The following is an 18,832-nucleotide window of genomic DNA, read 5'->3' on the forward strand; positions in this document are numbered from 1 at the left end:
TCATTATGGATTTCCAGTGTCGAGGCAGTCAGTTAACCACAACAACAAAAATCACTTCATGTACAATTAAAATATAAAAATGGTTAACATTTCAGGTATTTAACATGATCTGTTTACTTGGTTGGAGAAAATAAGACTGTGGGTTAAGCTGTCATGTTAAAGCTGACAGAGGCTCCGCACGTCTGGAAGGAAGAGAATGATTAGATATGCTTAAAGCTAACATTACGTGGCTTGTTCCATTTGTTTCTGAGGCGTGCCTTTGGGGGCTTTAGAGTGCCTGCGGCCCTGAGGGCCCTCCCAGAACAGGGTGGTGGGAAGGAACGGCCCTGAGACTCATAGACCAGGGGCCAATCTCAGTTGTTCCTCTCTGAGCCTCTCTGTTTCACTGCAAGATGGGGTGTCTGGCCCCGACCGTGCAGGTCAATGTGAAGATGATATGAGTTAATGAACATGGTCATTATGATCACCCTGGACAGGTCTGCAGCCCGGCAGGACAGGGGCTGTTAGCACTGGTCTGGCCTGTGTCTTAAGTCTCCCTCTCTCCCCCAGTACTGTCTCTCTCTCTCTCTCTCTCTCTCTCTCTCACACACACACAGTTGGGGTGGGAAAAGCAATAGGTCCTTTATATGTTTTTCCAGTTATCAAAACTATCGGCAAACTTGAAAGTTCTTGTTTGGTGTGAAAGTGAAAATGTTAGTAGCTCAGTCGTGTCCAACTCTTTCTGACCCCATGGACTGTACCGCTAGGCTCTTCTGTCCATGGAATTCTCCAGGCAACAATATTAGAGTGGGTAGCCATTCCCTTCTCCAGGGGATGTTCTCGACATAGGGAGCGAACTCAAGTCTCCTACACGGCAGGTGATCTGAGCCACCAGGGAAGCCCCTTTGGTATGAGACCCACAAAATAACCACAGAAATTATCCTTGAAAATATTGATAAGCTCCTGATATACTAAGGGTACAAACCTTAGAGAATAAAAGAGAGAGAAACCTGGGTCGGGAGAAGGGAAGGGAAGTGAAGTGAAGTCGCTCAGTCGTGTCCGACTCTTTGCAGCCCCATGGACTGTAACCTACCAGGCTCCTCCCTCCATGGGATTTTCCAGGCAACAATACTGGAGTAGGTTGCCATTTCCTTCTCCAGGAGATCTTCCCGACCCAGGGATTGAACCCAGGTCTCCTGCATTGTAGGCAGACGCTTTACCATCTGAGCCACCAGGGAAGTTCTGGGAGAAGGGAGGTGTGATCCAAATACAGACCTCCTTTTGTCACTAAAAAAGAAAAATCCTCTGGGAAGATGCCTACCTATGTATCTTCCTGCTTTTTGCAATCCAGAAGCTTTTGTGGGGAGGGTGGGGAGGACTGACTAAGCTCAGTTACACTGGAAGGAGTGTCAAAGATGACTGTGCTGAGGACTCATATCCTCACTTCAAGCCCAAGTGGGGTTGGGGCCAGTCGGGGACTGGGATTCCACCCCGGAACATGGGGCCCACTGTGGTACTACCCTCTTCTGAGCACATCCAGAGTGCTGCAGCTTTGGGGGGTCATCTGAGCCCCACAAGGGGCATTTCCAGATTATGTGACCTGGTTTTATCTCAACAAACACTGACAGTAATGGACAGTGGCTGAAAAAGTTTCTTGCAAGGAAAAAGACTCGCGGGTATCTATGTATACAGGTAACAGCCGTTTAAAGAGAGTACAGTGAACGAGAGCACAAGTGAACCAGAAAACGGCAGTGCTGACGCCTTTCCTCCTCCTGGGAGGATCTCTTCATCAGTCAGATTACGAGGGAAAACCGCCACTCACTGGATCCAGAGAGAGCTGATGTGGAGGCCAAAATATCAGAAAACTACCAGGGCTGTCTGACATATGGATGAACCAGTACTGACAATGATGAGCCCTGCCTAAGTCCACCTTACCCTTAAGAAAAGAGGGAAACAAAGTCACCACAAGGCTGTATCTTAAAGTGAATCCCCTGGAAACTGAACCTACACATTTTCCAGATACTGAAGGTCATGGGGGCGCTTTATCAATTCTCACTAAATTCATGAGAAACGTTTAGAGCCTGTGTGAGGTTTCTCAGCACAGAGGCACACTTCATTTTATTGAGCTTTGCTTTACTGAAGCTGAAACTCCAATATTTTGGCCACCTGATGCAAAGAATTGACTCACTGGAAAAGATCCTGATGCTGGGAAAGTTGGAAGGCAGGAGGAGAAGGGGACAACAGAGACTGAGATGGTTGGATGGCATCACCGACTCAATGGACATGAATTTGAGCAAGCTCCGAGAGTTGGTGATAGACAGGGAAGCCTGGCGTGCTGCAGTCCATGGGGTCGCAAAGAGTCAGACATGACTGAGCGACTGAACTGAACTGAAGTTACTGTTTCAAAGATACTGCATTTTTTCTAAACAAACTGAAGGTCTGTGGCAAATGCTGGCCGTCCAATGACTGCATGTTTTAGCAACAAAGTTTTCTCTTTTAAGGCAGCACTAGGCCTTTGCTGCAGCTTGAGCTTTCCTTAGCTGAGGTGTGCAGGCTGAGCTGTCCCCTGCTACGTAGACTCGATCTTAGTTCCCAGCCAGGAATCAAATACTTGTCCTCTGCATTGGAAAGTGGATTCTTAAACACTGGACCATTGAGGAAATCCTAACAATAAAATTATTTTTAATTAAGGTATGTACAATCCCAAAGGCAATCAACCCTGAATATTCAGTGGAAGGACTGATGCTGAAGCTCCAATACTTTGGCCACCTCATGTGAAGAGCCGACTCATTAGAAAAGACCCTGACGCTGGGAAACATTGAGGGCAGGAGGAGAAGGGGATGACAGAGGATAAGATGATTCAATAGCATTACCAACTCAATGGACAGGAATCTGAACACACTCCAGCAGACAGTGAAGGACAGGGAAGCCTGGTGTGCTGCAGTTCATGGGATCACAGTCAGACATGGCTTAGTGACCGAACAACAGAAACACATTTTTTAGACACCATGCTATCGCTCACTTACGGTACAGTGTAAGCATAACTTTGATTAGCAGTGGGAAACCAAAACATTTGCTTGACTCTATTGTGGTATTTGCTGTTTTGTGGTGGTTTGGAATCAAATTCAAAGTATCTCTGAGGTTTGCCTGTACTTATATATAAACAATACACATGCATACAGTTTATAAATTCATATGTAATTCAGTAATTTTATACCTATGCATGCGTGCATGCTAAGTCACTTCAGTTGTGTCCAACTCTTTGTGACCCCATGGACCCCATGGCCTGCCAGGCTCTCTTGTCCATGGGATTCTCCAGGCAAGAATACTGGTGTGAGTTGCCGTGGTAAGCACATATAATTCACGAACACAAAAGTTCCTATGTATAATTTAGTCGTATGAGTATCTGTATATAATTAATGGTTTATATGTAAATTCATCAATGAAAAAAACTCATATATAATTGATAAATAAACAATCCCACACTAGGGGTGAGTCCTCAAAAGTTGTGCTGATAAGACAGCATGAGCAGAATAGCACAGAGACCACTGTGGCGGAGCAGACAGAATGGTACATTTTTACTCAGGACCCAGAGGGTGTAAGAAAGGACTGAAGACACGACAGTCCTGTTTCTACGACACACACTGCTGTCCCCCGAGCTCCGGCAATTTACCTTATAGAAATGCCGCACCAGGTGGACGCTTTCTTCTCGGGCTCCCTGTTAAAAGAGAGGGAAGGCGTGAGGGGGCAGGTCTCACGGAGGTGAGTGAGTTGGGGCAGGCCACGGATTCTGAAAGCTGAGTCTATAGAAGACAGACGCTGGGCTAATAATCTTAATCCATAAAGTGGTTCTTCATGGGGGTGGTGGAGAAGGGGCTCAAAATAAAACTGGGTGAAGGACAAATGATTCAACCTGATGACTTGGAGAGCTGTTGACGTGCAGTTCTGTGAGGGAAATGGGTTCTATTAATAAAATACGGCTGTGATGACTCTGCTCTTTTAAACAGAAAAATTCACTTGTGAACGTGTGTGTGAGGGTATATGTGTAGCTGGAAAGACACACACCAAGCATCAACTATTGTTACTTTTTACCCTCTGTACTTTTCTAAACTTTCTAAAACAAACATGAAAAATAAGAGGGAAAACAACAAACGCTATTTAAAACATGAGTGTACGCAGTAGCACGATAAACCATAAATGAATAAACATGTGTCTGTACATGAATACAACTTCCAAAATATAAAAAGAAAAAAATCCTGGAGACAAATACAGAGCCAAACACTTACAAGAGAAGCTGCAAAAATTCGCTAATTAAGTGGGCTGCTCGGGGCCATCTCAGTGGAAGGGCAGGTCCGTGGGGACAAGTGGGCAGGGGGTCGGCAGGGCGTCTGTGGCCCGTCTTCCTCCTGCTGGTGCCTCGCACACCCGGGCCCAGCTACGACCTGGACGCAGGGGCTTCCCTGCGACCTCCCACACTGTGGGCCTGGCGTGGCAGGAACGGGCCTCACCTCCAGGCAGGCCAGGTGCACGTCCTTTATGATGCAGCCCGTGCTGGTCACGACTTGCTGCTTGAGGAGCAGACAGCTCAGCTCCAGTGTCGCCAAGCGGATCTTGCCGTCTGCAGGGCACACTCGGGTTAGCCATGCCCACACCCTTATGTGCAGTCAGTCTCCTTCCTTCCTGACTTGGAGACCAGCAGGTCAGCCGACAGGCCCCCCACATCCCGTGGGGACACAGAGGGAACCGCCACATGCTAATCCCCTTCCCAATCAACTACAGTTGAAAGTTCCCATCAAAACTGCCTGTACCGAACGCTCCCCAAGCCCTCTTATGGGGGACAGGGAGGCAGGAAAAATGGGTAACTGATTACTAGAGACCTAGAAAGTGGCTGTCTGTGGTCGCTTTGCTTGTCCAGTGGTCCTTCCCCTCCTTCGGGGACCAGAACCCCTCTTTCCTTTGGAGAGTCACCAGCCCCACTCGTGGTCATGGGATGTGGGTGGGGCTATCCTGCTCTCCCTGCCTCGGGGTGGGGGGCACAGCCCCCAGGCTGGGTGGGGCCATCCAGGCCCCTGGTCACAGTGCCCGCACAGGGGGCCAGCAAGGGAGCCAGTCACAGCCAGTGAGGCTCAATTCCACAACTCGCTGGAACCCCTGCGCTCCAGACCCGCTCCCCATGCTGAGCTGCAGACAGGGACAGTGATGGGCCCCACAGTGGCCACCATGCCCACATTTTCACACTCCTGTGTTCTACAACCTAAGCCCGAGTCCTGCCTTCCACCACTCAGCGTCTCTCTTCCAGCAAGTCTAGAGCCTGACAGAGAAAGGGGAGGTGGGAGAGGCAGGCAGTTAACTGGCCAACACAGAAGGTTGCAGAGCCCGCAGATGAGCTTGCCAACACTGTGTGGGCCCCGGGTCCGCTGTGCCTACGGCCAGAGCCCAGCAGACTCGAAGTCACACAGGCCAGCAGATTTGTCTGTATTGTCTCAGTGAGCCTGAGCTGGGCTCCTGTCAACTGCAGCCGAGTCTTGACTAACACAGCCTGCTGTCCTGCTATGAGCTGGGAGCCGGGCTCCTCAAGGAGCCTCTCTAAAGCCCCACTGCAGTGGGTGCTCTGCAGGCTGAGGTCTGGAGACGGGAAGGGGCAGGTTCCCAGCCTCACTCATGTGGGCCATGGAGGACTCAGGTGTCCTGGATGCCAAAACCCACACCTGGCATCATCCCTGGAAGCACTCGTGACCGTCTGACTGAAGGGCATCCCGCTCTCAGCAAACTCCCCCCAGGTCTTTAATGGGGAAGGGCCTTCACGTAGGAGGGGCCAGGAAAGGGGGGCTCTCCGGGAATAGTGGGGACCAGGATGGGCCACTGGGGAAACACTCAAGGCAGACACATGGCTGCACACCTCCCTGCCCGGCTTTATGCCTCCTGTGTCAGGGGTTGGGGGGGAGAGGGGGAAGATAGGTGAGAATAGAAATCCATTTGCCCAAAACTGAGCAGGTAACATACAAGAAAAACTAGGCCTTCCGAAGCACAATACAAACCCAGCCCAGGCAGAGGCTGATCGGTCTTGGCTGGGCCACTCTGCCCGCCCTGGCCCAGCAGCACCCGCCTGCCTGGCCTCCGCTGAGTGCTGGTGTTCTCTGGAGCACAGCCTGGCTCCCAGCCACCCTGTGGGCCAGGTCAGAAACAGCCCTCCTGCTGCCTCTGGGGAAGCAGACCGTCATGCTCCACTAGGACCCTTCTTCCTTTGTGAGCTCCTGGCGAGTTGCTGCTATTCCTCCCAAGGGTCTGTCTCTCCAGCAAAGCTTCCAGATTGTCCCTCTGAGCTGCCCCAGTGTATTCTCTTCAGAAATCCAGGCAGCGCTACACACTGTCCTCAGGAGGGCTGATGACCCTCCCGTCCCTGGAGGGTCCTCCCTAGCACCCAGGCCACACTCTGCCTCCCCGTCACCACGTCACATCTGGCTCCCGCCACTCCTGCCAACTGGCCCTGGGCCACCATTCTCAGGACCATGCTCTGCCTCCTCCACCTGGACCTTCAGTAGAAACCGGCCCCACCGAGCGTCCCTTGGTCCCAAGTGACCACGTCTTTCTTGTCATTCAAAACACCCTCCTCCGGGACCTCTTCTCCCCACATGGGGCCTGGGCCAGGCTCCAGAGCCGGCTCCCCTGTATGTCACCTCCAGAGATGGACAGTGGCCCTGGCCTCAGTCCCAGATACGCCTCTCTCTTCTCCTGTGACTTTAAAAAGATCTATGAGCCCCACAGAGTTACTTCTGGCCTTGACCCTGCTCTGAGGCTTAGATCCCATCTCCACATGGAGCCCCAGACTGTCGGGACTTCACAGAGGATAGGGTCTTCATGTCCCCTACTTCCTCATCCTGTACCCTCATCACTTGCACACAGAGGCTGGAATACAGGAGCTGCTAAATAAACAGCTGTTGGGTTTACCGATACCCTGAAATCACCCTTTAGGCTGTGGACCTGGCTCTCCAAGCCCTTGCGGTCACTCCCCAGCAGTCACGCTGTGCTCTGACCACCACTCCCCTTGACTTCTGAGGCCCTCACCTGCAACTACATTCCTGGCCCCCTACCCTCCTGAGCCCACCGCCTGGACTGCTCCTGCTAGCTCAGCTCAGTGGGTCTCTCCCCACCAGGCAGCATCTCCGTCGGGCCCTTTCCTGGGCTCTCACTCACACCCTGATGATCTTTTTTCCTGCCTTGCAGTTAGGGTCTCTCAACCGTGGCACCATCGACATTTAGGGCTGGACAATCCTTTGTTTTGGGGCTGCCCTGTGCACCGTAGGGTGTTGAGCAGCACCCTGGCCTCTGCCTACAGAATGCTAGTAGCACCTGTCTCCAAGCTGTGACAACCAAGAGCGTCTCTGGACACTGTCCCCTGGGGACAATGCTGCCCCCAGGTGAGGACTGCTGCGCTACTTCATTCCACCTGCTCTTCCCAGCCCTTGCTGTGGCTGCAGGTCGGCACTGGCCAAGGCCTCAGAACTAGGCTGACACCAGGCACATATTATCAACAGCACCCAACCCCACCTTCCAGCCTTCCCTTTCGCTCACCCTTTCAGCCTAGTCCCTGTTCAAATGTTCATGCTTAAATGTGGCCTCGGCCACCCTGAGAGGAGGGCTGCAGACACTGGCACAAACCGACCAAAGCAGAAGTGAGTATGGGAGGAGAAGAGAGGGAGAGTCTGGCACAAACACCACGGGGGACGGGAAGAGGAGGAGGCCCCAGGATGAAGACAAGGCTGGACGGGAGGGTCCGGGGGGCCCAAGGTGTGTGTGCGGCAGGGGAGCGGCTGAGCTCCGCCTGGATTCCCGGCACGGCCGGGGCTCCTGGGGCTGGTGTGGGGCTTGGTCCCTGCAATTCCCCCACCCCCGGGAACCACCCGCATGCCCGGGCACCTGGCTGGGCCGCATTGTTCATGATTCTGATGAGTCTTTCAGCCAGCAGGTGGTTGTAAGTGGTTTTCTCAGCTGCAGTGGGCACTGGAAGCTGGATTCGCTCGAGTTTCTCAGGATCCATGCCTGGAACAGAGAGAAGGGGCTGGCTGTCAGCGCAGCCACCTTACCTTGTCCCAGAAGGTCCCTTCGAACTTAGCTTCCTCAATCTTGGCTGTCCACCGTCCACCTTCCTGACTGCTGCCGCGACCAGGTACTGCCTGTGCTATGACTTACCTTAGAGTTTTCTGTAACTGGAACTTAAGCAAATGTATTATTAAAGCATACACTTTCTTTCTTTCTGTTTTAGCCCCGCCATGCAGCTTGTGGGACCTTAGTTTTCCAACCAGGGATTGAACCCGGGCCCCTGGCGGTGAAAGTGCAGAGTCCTAAGCACTGGACCACCAGGGAAGCCCCTAAAGCATACAGTTTCCATCACTACTTATAAATGGGAAACCGGGATGGCTGCAATGCTGACAGCAACAAGGCTTTCGTGTTTCAGCCAAACAATGTGGACTGGCTGCTCACTGTAGACTAAGGCCCACTCTGTTAAAAAGGCTGACGGGCAGGTACGTGATAGCTGTTGAGGTCACACTAGCCTGACCGGTGACGCGCTTCTGGGCACAATTGGGAGCGAGGGTGTTGGGAAGTGGGTAGGAGAGGAGCAACTTGGGCTTCACTGTCTTTTCGGGGCTGGTCTGCGAACCCCTGAGGCCACTGCTGTGTGAGACACGTCCCACAGTGGGGGTGGGGGAACAGACCAGACACAAAGGAACCTGCAGTCCTGCCCAACGATCGCACCTCCAGTTCTTAACACCAAACTGGCGAGCTGGGCCCCCGAGGGGCGAGCACACAGGCGGCAGAAAGGTGCCCATAGAAAGGCGCAGATAGGACAAAACCGACAGAGTGGATCTGTGTTTAAGGCACAGAGGGATCACTTTTCTTCCAGTGAAATCTATTAATAACTGCGTTTCAAAGATGAAAGACAAGACGGAAAGAGGAGGTGGGAAGCAGACGACACGCTCAATCTAACTGAACTTAGCGCCACTTTTCCTAAAGCAGGACCTGGGGGCCGGGGTGACAGGACGACTCGCTGGGGCCACATCGGCAGGCCGAGTGAGGGACAAGAGGTGATGCAAAGCCTCTTGTCTAGCGTGGCTCTGCAAGAAAACTACACCCACAGAAAAGCTCCCAGAAACAAACCTTTCACTTGCTCCATGCTCGGGGAGCTGGGAAGGACTGTTTGTGCCTGAAGCACGTCTTTTCCTGTTATTCTACAAAAGGGGGGAAGGTGGCACTTCTGGGAACTCTTGAAATACGGCCCCTTGAGTCCCACATGACGCTTCATTTAGAACCTTGACAAAATAGCGGAGGATAGCAGTGAAGAGCTGATCGTCTGGATTCTAAGTGACTCTCACGCTCACACGTTGACGTAATAAACCATAACAATATATCTTGCTTTATTGAATTCCTTCCAGATCAGAACCGGAGGCTAAGTCATGCCAAGGAGATAACACGAGTAGGGGAGGCCCGAGGGCTGGAGGTGGGCAGCTCCCTCTCTTATGACCGCACCGACGTGGCTTCGTCAAAAAAATTTGATTGCGATGAAAATTGAATTTGTTGGTTCTGTATCCCATCTTAATGCTAAATGTCTTAACTCTGAAACGTTCTGGTTTATTAAACGGCAGGAGGGACATCGACTAAATCTTTCTGTCGTTTGTTGTTTTTTTATTTTCCTCCAGAGATGTCAACACCGTGTGAATCTCTCTCTACTCTTTCCTTCCTGGCCCTCTGGAAACTGTCAGTCAGTGGTTCTGCGGAAAAAAAAAAATGGCTCCTTGGCCTGTCCGGGGCATCACCCAGCTCCGTGACCCCACCATCTGCCATCCCACTTCAAAGATGGCAGACGGAACCGGCTGCTGGTTCCCCGGGGAACGTGGGGGCAGCCGGCAGGGCCAGTGACACCCGGACTCGGACCAGCTCTTGCATTTCCAGGATGCATTCCATTTTTATCTTTCCCATTATTGCCCCGACTCCCTTAGGATTTGTCAAAAATGAGAAAATCTGTGGCAAAATCTTCTCTCAACAGGAAGAGAAACCTGCCAAGGTTATCCTGACCTTCCTCAGCCCCACTCTCTGGGAGGCGGGGAACCCCGGGGACTGAAACACATCCTGGCTTCAGAGGACCAGATTCCAATGCACCCTCTTCCTTTAGGGAGGAAATTAAGGCCCAGGGATAAGTCGTGTCCCCAGGGTCAGAGAGCACATTAGAGGAACAGTCAGAACCAGGATAATTCCCCAGGTGGACAGGATCCAGATGGGGTAGGGGCAGCACCCCCCACCTGGAGAGCCGCCGGCAGCACCAGCGTGCGAGGAGCCTGCTATGGGCTGACGACAGCCACCGCCCGCCCGCAAGGCAGTGCTCCTCCCTGCCCGGCTCCCTCTCCCCCTGGGCTCCTGCCACACCAGGTTCCTCTGTTTTGATGGTTAACCTCCTTGACCCACAGTCTCCTTGTTCAATGGAAATGATCACAGAAACTGCGCACCCCAGGCTTACTGTCAGGACCCATGCTCAATGGTGACTTGGCATCACCACATGCTGATAGGAATTTTTACTTTGAATGTGGCTTAATGGAGTTCTGTATCAGCTGTACTGTAAGAGGAAAGAAAAGATCGGAAAACAACCTAACCAAGCTAACGTCGAGCTATTTCAGAAGGCCCAAAGAAGGCATGCTGCGCTGTCTGGGGGCAGCGCAGGGGACGAGCAGCTTGGACTGGATTCTGAAGGGTGAGCAGCCCAGGGACGACCAGGTCGTACCAGGCCCAGGGGCAGGGCAGGGAATGCGGCAGAGCTCAGGGAGAGCAGGGCCAGGGGCTGTGGGCGGAAGTGATGCGGCCGACTCTGGCAGGAGGCACCGGCAAGGCTTGGCTGCCAGGACCCCTCGGGCGGCAGCTAGCTGGTGACATGAAGTGTTTGCGCTCCAGCCAACTCTGGAGTGGTCTCTGTCTCCCCACTCAAGGTGATCTTCCTGCTTCCGGCCCTTTCCCCCAAACAGACTCCATGTGGCAAGTCATTCTGTGTGGTAGATTTTACCATCAGTCAAGATGAAGCAGAGAGCAGGCTCACATCACACAACACGTGACAAAGCTTTGTACACAGCCCCTCTGGGCATCTCTGATCTTCCCCCAAAGTTCCTGCTGGGCCAGGCGCCTTATTCCCTCCCCACCTCTCTCTTTCTCCCACCTCGGTCTCTAAGACATTCTTCTGGGTCCTAATAAAACAGTGGCTGACAGCTGTGAATGAACAAGGTCAACTTGATCATATGACAAAGATATGCAAGGGAACAAGCGTGTGTACAGATGAATGGATAGACAGGCACGCGCACACACACACACACACACACACACACACAGGTTTCCAGTCACTGAGAAGCAGGTTTTGTTGCAAACCGGCTCTAGTTCCTTTGCTAGTCATTTCCCTCTGACTGAAATAAACACTGTAGATAACATATGGTCCTATTTGATTCAGCCCTTAAGTGCCGAGTGACAGACAAATTCCAGAGAAACCCAGATGCACTTCACGTGGCCTGGGGAGCCGCGCTCGCACGTCCAGATTCCAGCAGACCACGCGCTTCCTCGCTCCCTCCCTGCCGGGTCAGAGCGAGCCTGCTCGCCAGTGAGTCAGAACAGTCTCCCCTGCCATCGCTCCCACCCAACAAGCACGGGGCTAGGGGCAGGCGGGGCCCAACTCCCAGCTAACTCACTCAAAGAAGCCCAGAGAGAAGGGAAGGGCGAGGTTCCGTGATGTCAGTGACCAGCTCCTAAGTTTTCCCCTGAGTTCTGGCTTCTGGATTCTTTCTCCTCACTGGAAGCCCCCATTCAGGACAGGGGTGGAACAGACCCAGGCCGAAGTAACATAAAAAGAAGTGGACAGACAAATCTGCACAATAATGCCAGGTAAAAGTCACGTCAAAAAGCTCTTTTCTCTCTCTCTTTGGCTAGAGTCATGCAAGCATTGCCAGCTTTGGAAAACTATAGACCAACTATTTCGAAAGCTAACCAGATGTTGGGCTGATTTCCAATGTACTTCCAGTTCTGATTATGTGTCAGTCGAGATCCAGAATGATATTTTGCCAGTTTTCTGCAGGGTGAAAGCCTCCTATTATCTTTCAGCCTTTCTCATACCTCTCATCCTTGTTCCAAGCAACCTCTCAGCAAAACGAAAGCCCAAGATCCTTCTTCTAAACAATGATAAATGGTGGTGGGCAGAGTGGGGGAACCTTTAAAAAGACAAAGCTGCAAAACTCCCCTACCCCTCCCCCCGACCCCTGGGGCCAGGGCCCTGCAGACTTGACAAAGGACAGAGGACTGAATCTGCTATTACAGACAGGAACCAGAGTTCATTACTGGCCCTACTGACTCACAACGAGCGCCTCCCTCCAACCGGTCAACCCTTTCCACTGCGCGATATTCATTTTGGTGCAGCATCTAATCTATTATGATTTACTGGAAGGCCTGAGCTAACATTTAGTTTTTATTAACATTGCTTTTATGTTAAAATTGTCCTATGATGAAAAATCTATCGGAAAGAGGCCATTTCATTAGGGGCCCTGCTGAGAGGGCATGGATCTGGAAAAGAGAGGCTGAAGGTTAAGTGCAGCTAACCTGCTGCCTAACCAAAACATCACCCACCCACACACCCAGCCCTCCCACTGCCACCAAACAGCCCCTGCCAAAGGCAGCCATGTGCCTCCAGGCCAGGCTGGAGCAGAAACCAGCTGCCACCAAACAGCCCCCGCCAAAGGCAGCCATGTGCCTCCAGGCCAGGCTGGAGCAGAAACCAGCTGCCACCAAACAGCCCCCGCCAAAGGCAGCCATGTGCCTCCAGGCCAGGCTGGAGCAGAAACCAGGTACAGTCCCCTGGCCCCACCGAGGCAGTTTCTCCTGGGGGTGCCCCAGGTACCTGGGCCTCTGGGTGCTGAACTAACACCCCAGATTCCTCTCCAAACCTGCTCAAGAGCCCACCCTTGCTGGTTCTGGATTTGCTACCACTGGTCACACAGCGGCAGGAGGCAGGGCCCTGGGCAGCACCCAGACTCCTCCTGTGGTGCCGCCTCCCACCCAAAACAAAGCTCCCCATCTTAGTGAATGGCCGCATAAAGCTGCCCTCATGTCCCTCTCACTCAGCCCCCACATCCAGACCATGAGCTTGTCCTGGCTCTAACTCCAAAATATATCGTTAAAACCTTCCAGTTGTCTCCATCTCCACAGCCAATGTGCCATAATTCAATCTACATTATTCCCGCCTGGACTACCGCAACAGCTTCCTAACCAGCCTCCCAGCTTTCCCCGACACACCTCACCCCTTACCCTCCACTGACTCACTCTCCATCCAGCAGCCAGGGTACTCTCCCCAAAATTTCCATCTGTTTATGTCACTCTTCTACTTAAAAAATCCTCTAGGTGTTTCTCACTGCAATTGGAATAAATTCTAAATTCCTTCTCCCAGCCTTTAAGATTCTCCATGATCTGGTCCCTGCCCACCTAGCCAGCCTCACCTTGAACTGCTTTCTGTCACTCAAACCTGTAAGGTCTTTTCCACCCCAGGGCCTTTGCACCTGCCATTCCCTTTGCCCAGAGCATTCTTGCCCTAGAGCTTTGCGGGGCTGGCTCTTTCCCATTCTCAGGCCTCAGCTCTGATGTCTGTTCCTCAGAGAAGCCTCCCCAGACCACCCAAGCAGGCGACCCTGCACCCTTGGCTTTCTCCACACTCGCAAATCACAGCCGCCACGCTGCCTTCACCTCCACCACCCTTGCCTTGCTCCCTCCACAGCAGCCACACTCGCCTCCAAGAACATCTCTGTTTGCTACGCCACTGGGTTCTCAATATTAACCACAGCGCCTGGCATCTAAGAATGGCTTCAGAAATACTTGTCAGAAGGGTGAATGAGTAAATAAAAGGAAAGCATTAGCAGGAAATGGAAGGAGGAATTAAATTCCCTCGAATATAGAGTCCCACTCTTTTAGGAAGATGCCAAGAGAGGTAGGTGGGCTCCTCACCAGGATCATCTCTCCGTCCACATCAAGGAAGGAGGGTGGTGTGTAAGCCTCTGCTTTTCCATTTCACAGCACACGTTGGGGCTCCTGGAAGGAAGCCCGTCAGCAAAGCCAGCCCCCCTATAAAAAGTCTGTCCTTATGCCCCCGGCCCCCCCTGGAACTGGGCACCCCTCACCCACTCCCCAACAGCAGTTTCCCTGCGGAGGCCCTGAGCGCGGGCCGCCAGCAAGAGAGCGGTGCGGGGGAGCTGCCACACGGTTCAGAGGTGGTCAGTCAGAAACTTCGGGCAGAGCGCTGGCCGGGTGCCAGGCGCTGAGCTGAGTACTCAGTACTGTGTAGTGCAGGAGGCTGTCAAGAGAGACACGGCCTCTGCTTTCAGAGGCCCAGTCGTTCCAGAATGGGAGAGAAAACATACAGAGCAAAAGCAGTACAAAGAAGTGCTGTGGGAACTTCATGGAAATTAAGTTCTGCTCTTCGAAAGGTATTGTGAAGAAAAGAAGACCAGCCACCGACTGGGAGGAAATCTTTGCAACACACACCTGATGAAGGACTTGTATCTAGGATAAAAAGAACTCTCAAAACTCAACAGTAAGAATGTGGCCAATTCATTAAAACATGGGCAAAGGATATGAAAAGATACTTTACCAAAGAAGACGGTAGACTCAGCACAAAAAAGCTGTTCGACATCATTAAGCTTGTGTGTTTGTGTGTTAAGTCGCTTCGGTTGTGTCTGTGTCCCCACGGACTGTAGCCTGCTAGGCTCCTCTGTCCACGGGATTCTCTCTCCAAGCAAGAATACATGCCCTCCTCCAGGGGATCTTCCCAACCCAGGGATTGAACCTGCGTCTCTTAGGTCTCCTACACTGGCAGGTGGGTTCTTTATCACTAGCGCCACCTGCAAAGCCCCATTAGTTGTTAGGGAAATGGAAATTAAAATCACAAAAAGACACCACTACAGGTATCCATTAAAATGACTAAAAATAAAAAGGTGGCCATGCCAACCACTGGTGAGGGTATGAGGCCAATGGCACACTCGTGCACTGATGGTGGGAGGTAAGATCACACAGCTGCTTTGGAAGACAGCATGGCAGTCTCTGAAAAACAAACACACACACACCTGTCATATCATTCAGTCATTTCACTCCTCAGTATTTACCCAAGGAAAAAAATGCAAATACGTGTCCAGAGACTTATATAGCAATGTTCGTGGCAGATTTGTTTGTAATGGTCAAAAACTGGAAATGAACCAAATGTCCTTTAACAGACAGACAGGTAAACAAACTGGTACATTCACACAGGGAATATGACTCAAAAGAAAGAAGAAAGGGACCACTGAGGCACAACTGCAAGAACGAATCTCAGAACAATCACGCAAACTGAAAGAAGTCAGACCAAAAAAGAGGACACGCTGCACGATCTTATTTATATAAAATTCTAGAAAGTGCAGACTAAGCTATAATGACAGGGAGCAACTCAGAGCTGCCTAGGGAGAGGGGTGACAAAGGGCAGAGAGAACGTTTGGAGTGATGGGTATGTACACTGACTTGACTGCAATGATGGTTTCATGGGTGAACACGTGTGTCAAAGCTCATCAGACTGCACACTTTAAAAATGTGCAGTTCACTGTTTATCAATTATACCTCAATAAAACTTTCTTGTTTAAATGTTACAGCTTCCGGACAAGAGGGATTGGATGTACCCACCTCACTCAAGCAACTAGAAGAGCTGGCAAACTATATAAGACAGTGGTTACGACACACAGGACGAGACAGCGTGCAACACAGGAGGGGAACCGAGAGGGAAGAGACAAAGGCAGTGGGCCGGGGTTGCGCCAGGTCACCGGGTGGAAAGCTTCCAGGCCTCAGCACAGACCCACAGAAGCCGGACGAAGCCCGTGGTCGCTCTGAGGTGAGAAGGCAGAGTCTGCAGTTCAGGGAGGCAAGTGACCAGAACTGATGGGAGAGAGGAGAAGAGAAGGGAGAGGCGCAGGGACCTGCAGGGGCTTCCTTCCAAGGCTTCGGCTCAGTTCTGCCCCGCGGCATGCAGGTGAGCAAAGGCAAAGGCCTACTGGGAGAAGGAGGGTGGAACAACCCCTGGAGCTCACCCAGGGCTGAGAAGAACTCACATTCCCACCAGCCTGCAAGGATGAGCCACCTAATCGTAGCTTATCAAGCAGAGTTCTTGGAAGCGGACAGCCTCCATATGGGGCCAAATGAGCCTGAGACTAAAGGCTGTTCTGGACTAGCACTACCAAGGCTTAAAAGCAAGCCTCAAGAAAGATCTCATGGATTCCAAGTAACTCACCATGTCCCAGGACAAAGCCCAAAAATACTGAAAGGGAGAAAGAATTCAGTACCCAACAACATAAAATTCATACCAACTGTCAACCAATCAAAAAATACCAAGCATGAAAAGGAAAAAAAAGAAAATATAACCTAAAAATCAAACCAAAGAAAATAACAGAAACATGATGAGAAATGGCACAGATGGTAGAATTTAGACAAAAAAGAAATTGGAAGAGAAATTGTAAAATATTTTAAACTGAATAAAAATTAAACTGCATATATCAAAACTTATTGCAGGAAGCTAAAGCAGTGCTTAGAGAGACATATACAGCATTAAACTTTCATTTTATCAAAAAAGTATGGTTTAAAAATCAATGACTGATATGGGGAGGATATGACTAAAGAGGAATAACGTGAGCAAACTTTTTGGTTGCTCATCTTGTAATGATTTGTATCTTGTAATCAATGATCTAAATTTCCATCATAAGAAACTACAAAAACAGTAAATTTGAAGTAAGCAGCTGAAGGTCAAAAATAAAAAACAAAAATTAACAAAATATAAAACAGAAAAACCATAGAGAAGTCAGTGAAACCAAAAGAAAGTTCTTTGAGAGTACCAATAAAATTAATATAAAATTGATAAATTTCTAGCCAAACTGATAGGAAAAAAAAAAAAAATGAAGACCTAAACAATTAATACCATGAATTGAAAGGGGGATCGCTACAGATCCAACAGACATTAAGAGAATAATAAAGGAACATAGTAAAAGAAAAAATCTGTGCCAGTAAATTCAATAGTTTAGATGAAATGACAAATTCCTGGAAAGATACAAGCTACCAAAACTTGTGTAGAAGAAATAAATAAGCTCTAATAGCTCTATATCTACTAAGGAAATTGAGTACTTTAAAACCTTTTCTCAAAGAAAACTCCAAGCCCAGATGGCTTCACTGGTGAATTTCATCAAATAGTAAAGGAAGAAATAGACCAGCTCTACAAAAACTGGTCCAGGAAATTCAGGAGGAGGGACTATTTCCCCATTCATTCCATAAGGTGAACATAAGCAAACAAAACAAGAGAATTACAGGGAGACCACAGGCCAGTAACACTCAGAAACATAGCTGCAAAACTTCTTCACCAAGTTTTAGCAAATCACATCCAGCAAAGTGTAAAACGTGCCTGCCATACTAGAGGACACTAACCCACAGTGAGTATCACCTGACGGGCTCAGAGAAAACTTCCAGGATAAACATAATTTCAATAGGTGGTGATGTCAGGGCAGAGAAAACAGCAGGAAAAGACACAGACGGATACAAGAAGGTAGAAGCCTAGCCAAGAACAGGTAGGTGAGTTGGCACTGATGGGGTGGCTGCCAAGCTTCCAGAGAAGTTCCCTTCTCCGGGAACAGTCCCAGACACAGAGCTGAAACACCCTGGGGCCGGCTCGGCGCTGTGTGACCCGACCCCACCCACCCCACCCTCAGGCACAACTGACTGCTCCAGAGTTAGACCCATCACCAACCTGCAACAATCAGATCTCTTGCCCACCAATCTGAAACTGGAATGGAGACAGACTCCCTGCCTGAGATCTGCTGGACCCAAACCACCATCTACCTTAAGTCCCCAGAGTTGGTTGGTTCCTGCCCTTTCCTTGGCTTTTCAGCAGCTTCTTGGATCTCATGAGCTGTCCCAGGGACCTTCCCATAAGATTCTTTTTGTTAATGTGAGGTGGTTTGAGGGGCTTATAACCAAAAGAATATTGAAGAGTACCATGACAGTCACTACAAGTTTATCTCTGTGAAAGAGTTAATTGCTGCTTAGAGTCTGAATCCTGGGCCAGGGCCAAGCGTCCGCAGTGGGAAGTCAGGGGAATCAGATCAAGTTAGGATGGTGGGTGCAATCCAGGTACTCAGAATGGCAGGTTATTGGAGGTTGGAGTTGAAGGGAGAGAAAAATGCCCCAAAGGTTTTTAACAGGGAAAGGACATGGACAGCACAGTCTTACAAGGACCTGCCCGGCAGTGTTGTGGAGGATGGATTATGAAGTGGCCGTGTGTTGACTCCTCCGGAAGGCTGTGCTAAAGCTACTGGAGAGGCAGACTCAGGATCTCGCCTGCTCTCCTGCCCTTGGTCCTTCCCACCGGCACCAAGCCTAGACCCAGCCATTGAACTGTGCTCAGTTACATTCTGCTGATCAGACAGGCCAAAGAGGGAGAGATGACAACACTTGATGACTAAATGCTGGGATCAAAGGAGGAAAAGAGCTAAAGGTCATGGCAGTTTCAACCTTGGCTGGCAAATTCAACTGAACCAGAAATGGCAGGAAGTGTGATGAGGTTAGGGTATATTTATGGGTGACGAGTGTGGCATAAACAGACATTTCAAGGTGGTGCTCAATCACCCAGGTCAAAGCCTCCAGCATGTGAGGGGCAGGAGGTTGGAGTGCAAAGCTGGGGGGAAGTGGGCACAGATGGCAGGCGATCCACAGGTGGGACGGACTCCATGGGTCAGGCTTGGAGCTCTGTTTATTCCCAGGAACTGAGGGCTCCCGTGTGCCAGCG

General features: G+C 50.7%; 1 protein-coding gene across 1 annotated transcript in view; it reads right to left on the reverse strand.

Moving 5' to 3' along the window:
* CLEC16A (C-type lectin domain containing 16A) overlaps nt 1-18,832 on the reverse strand; it is a 234,582-nt gene that overhangs the window by 130,137 nt on the left and 85,613 nt on the right. Inside the window, 3 exon segments of the mRNA XM_070362887.1 lie at nt 3,653-3,697; nt 4,488-4,597; nt 7,897-8,019. Of these exon segments, the coding sequence (XP_070218988.1) occupies nt 3,653-3,697; nt 4,488-4,597; nt 7,897-8,019 (278 nt within the window).

The sequence above is a fragment of the Bos mutus genome, chromosome 25 (assembly GCF_027580195.1).
Source record: "Bos mutus isolate GX-2022 chromosome 25, NWIPB_WYAK_1.1, whole genome shotgun sequence".
In the NCBI taxonomy this organism is placed as follows: Eukaryota; Metazoa; Chordata; class Mammalia; order Artiodactyla; family Bovidae; genus Bos; species Bos mutus.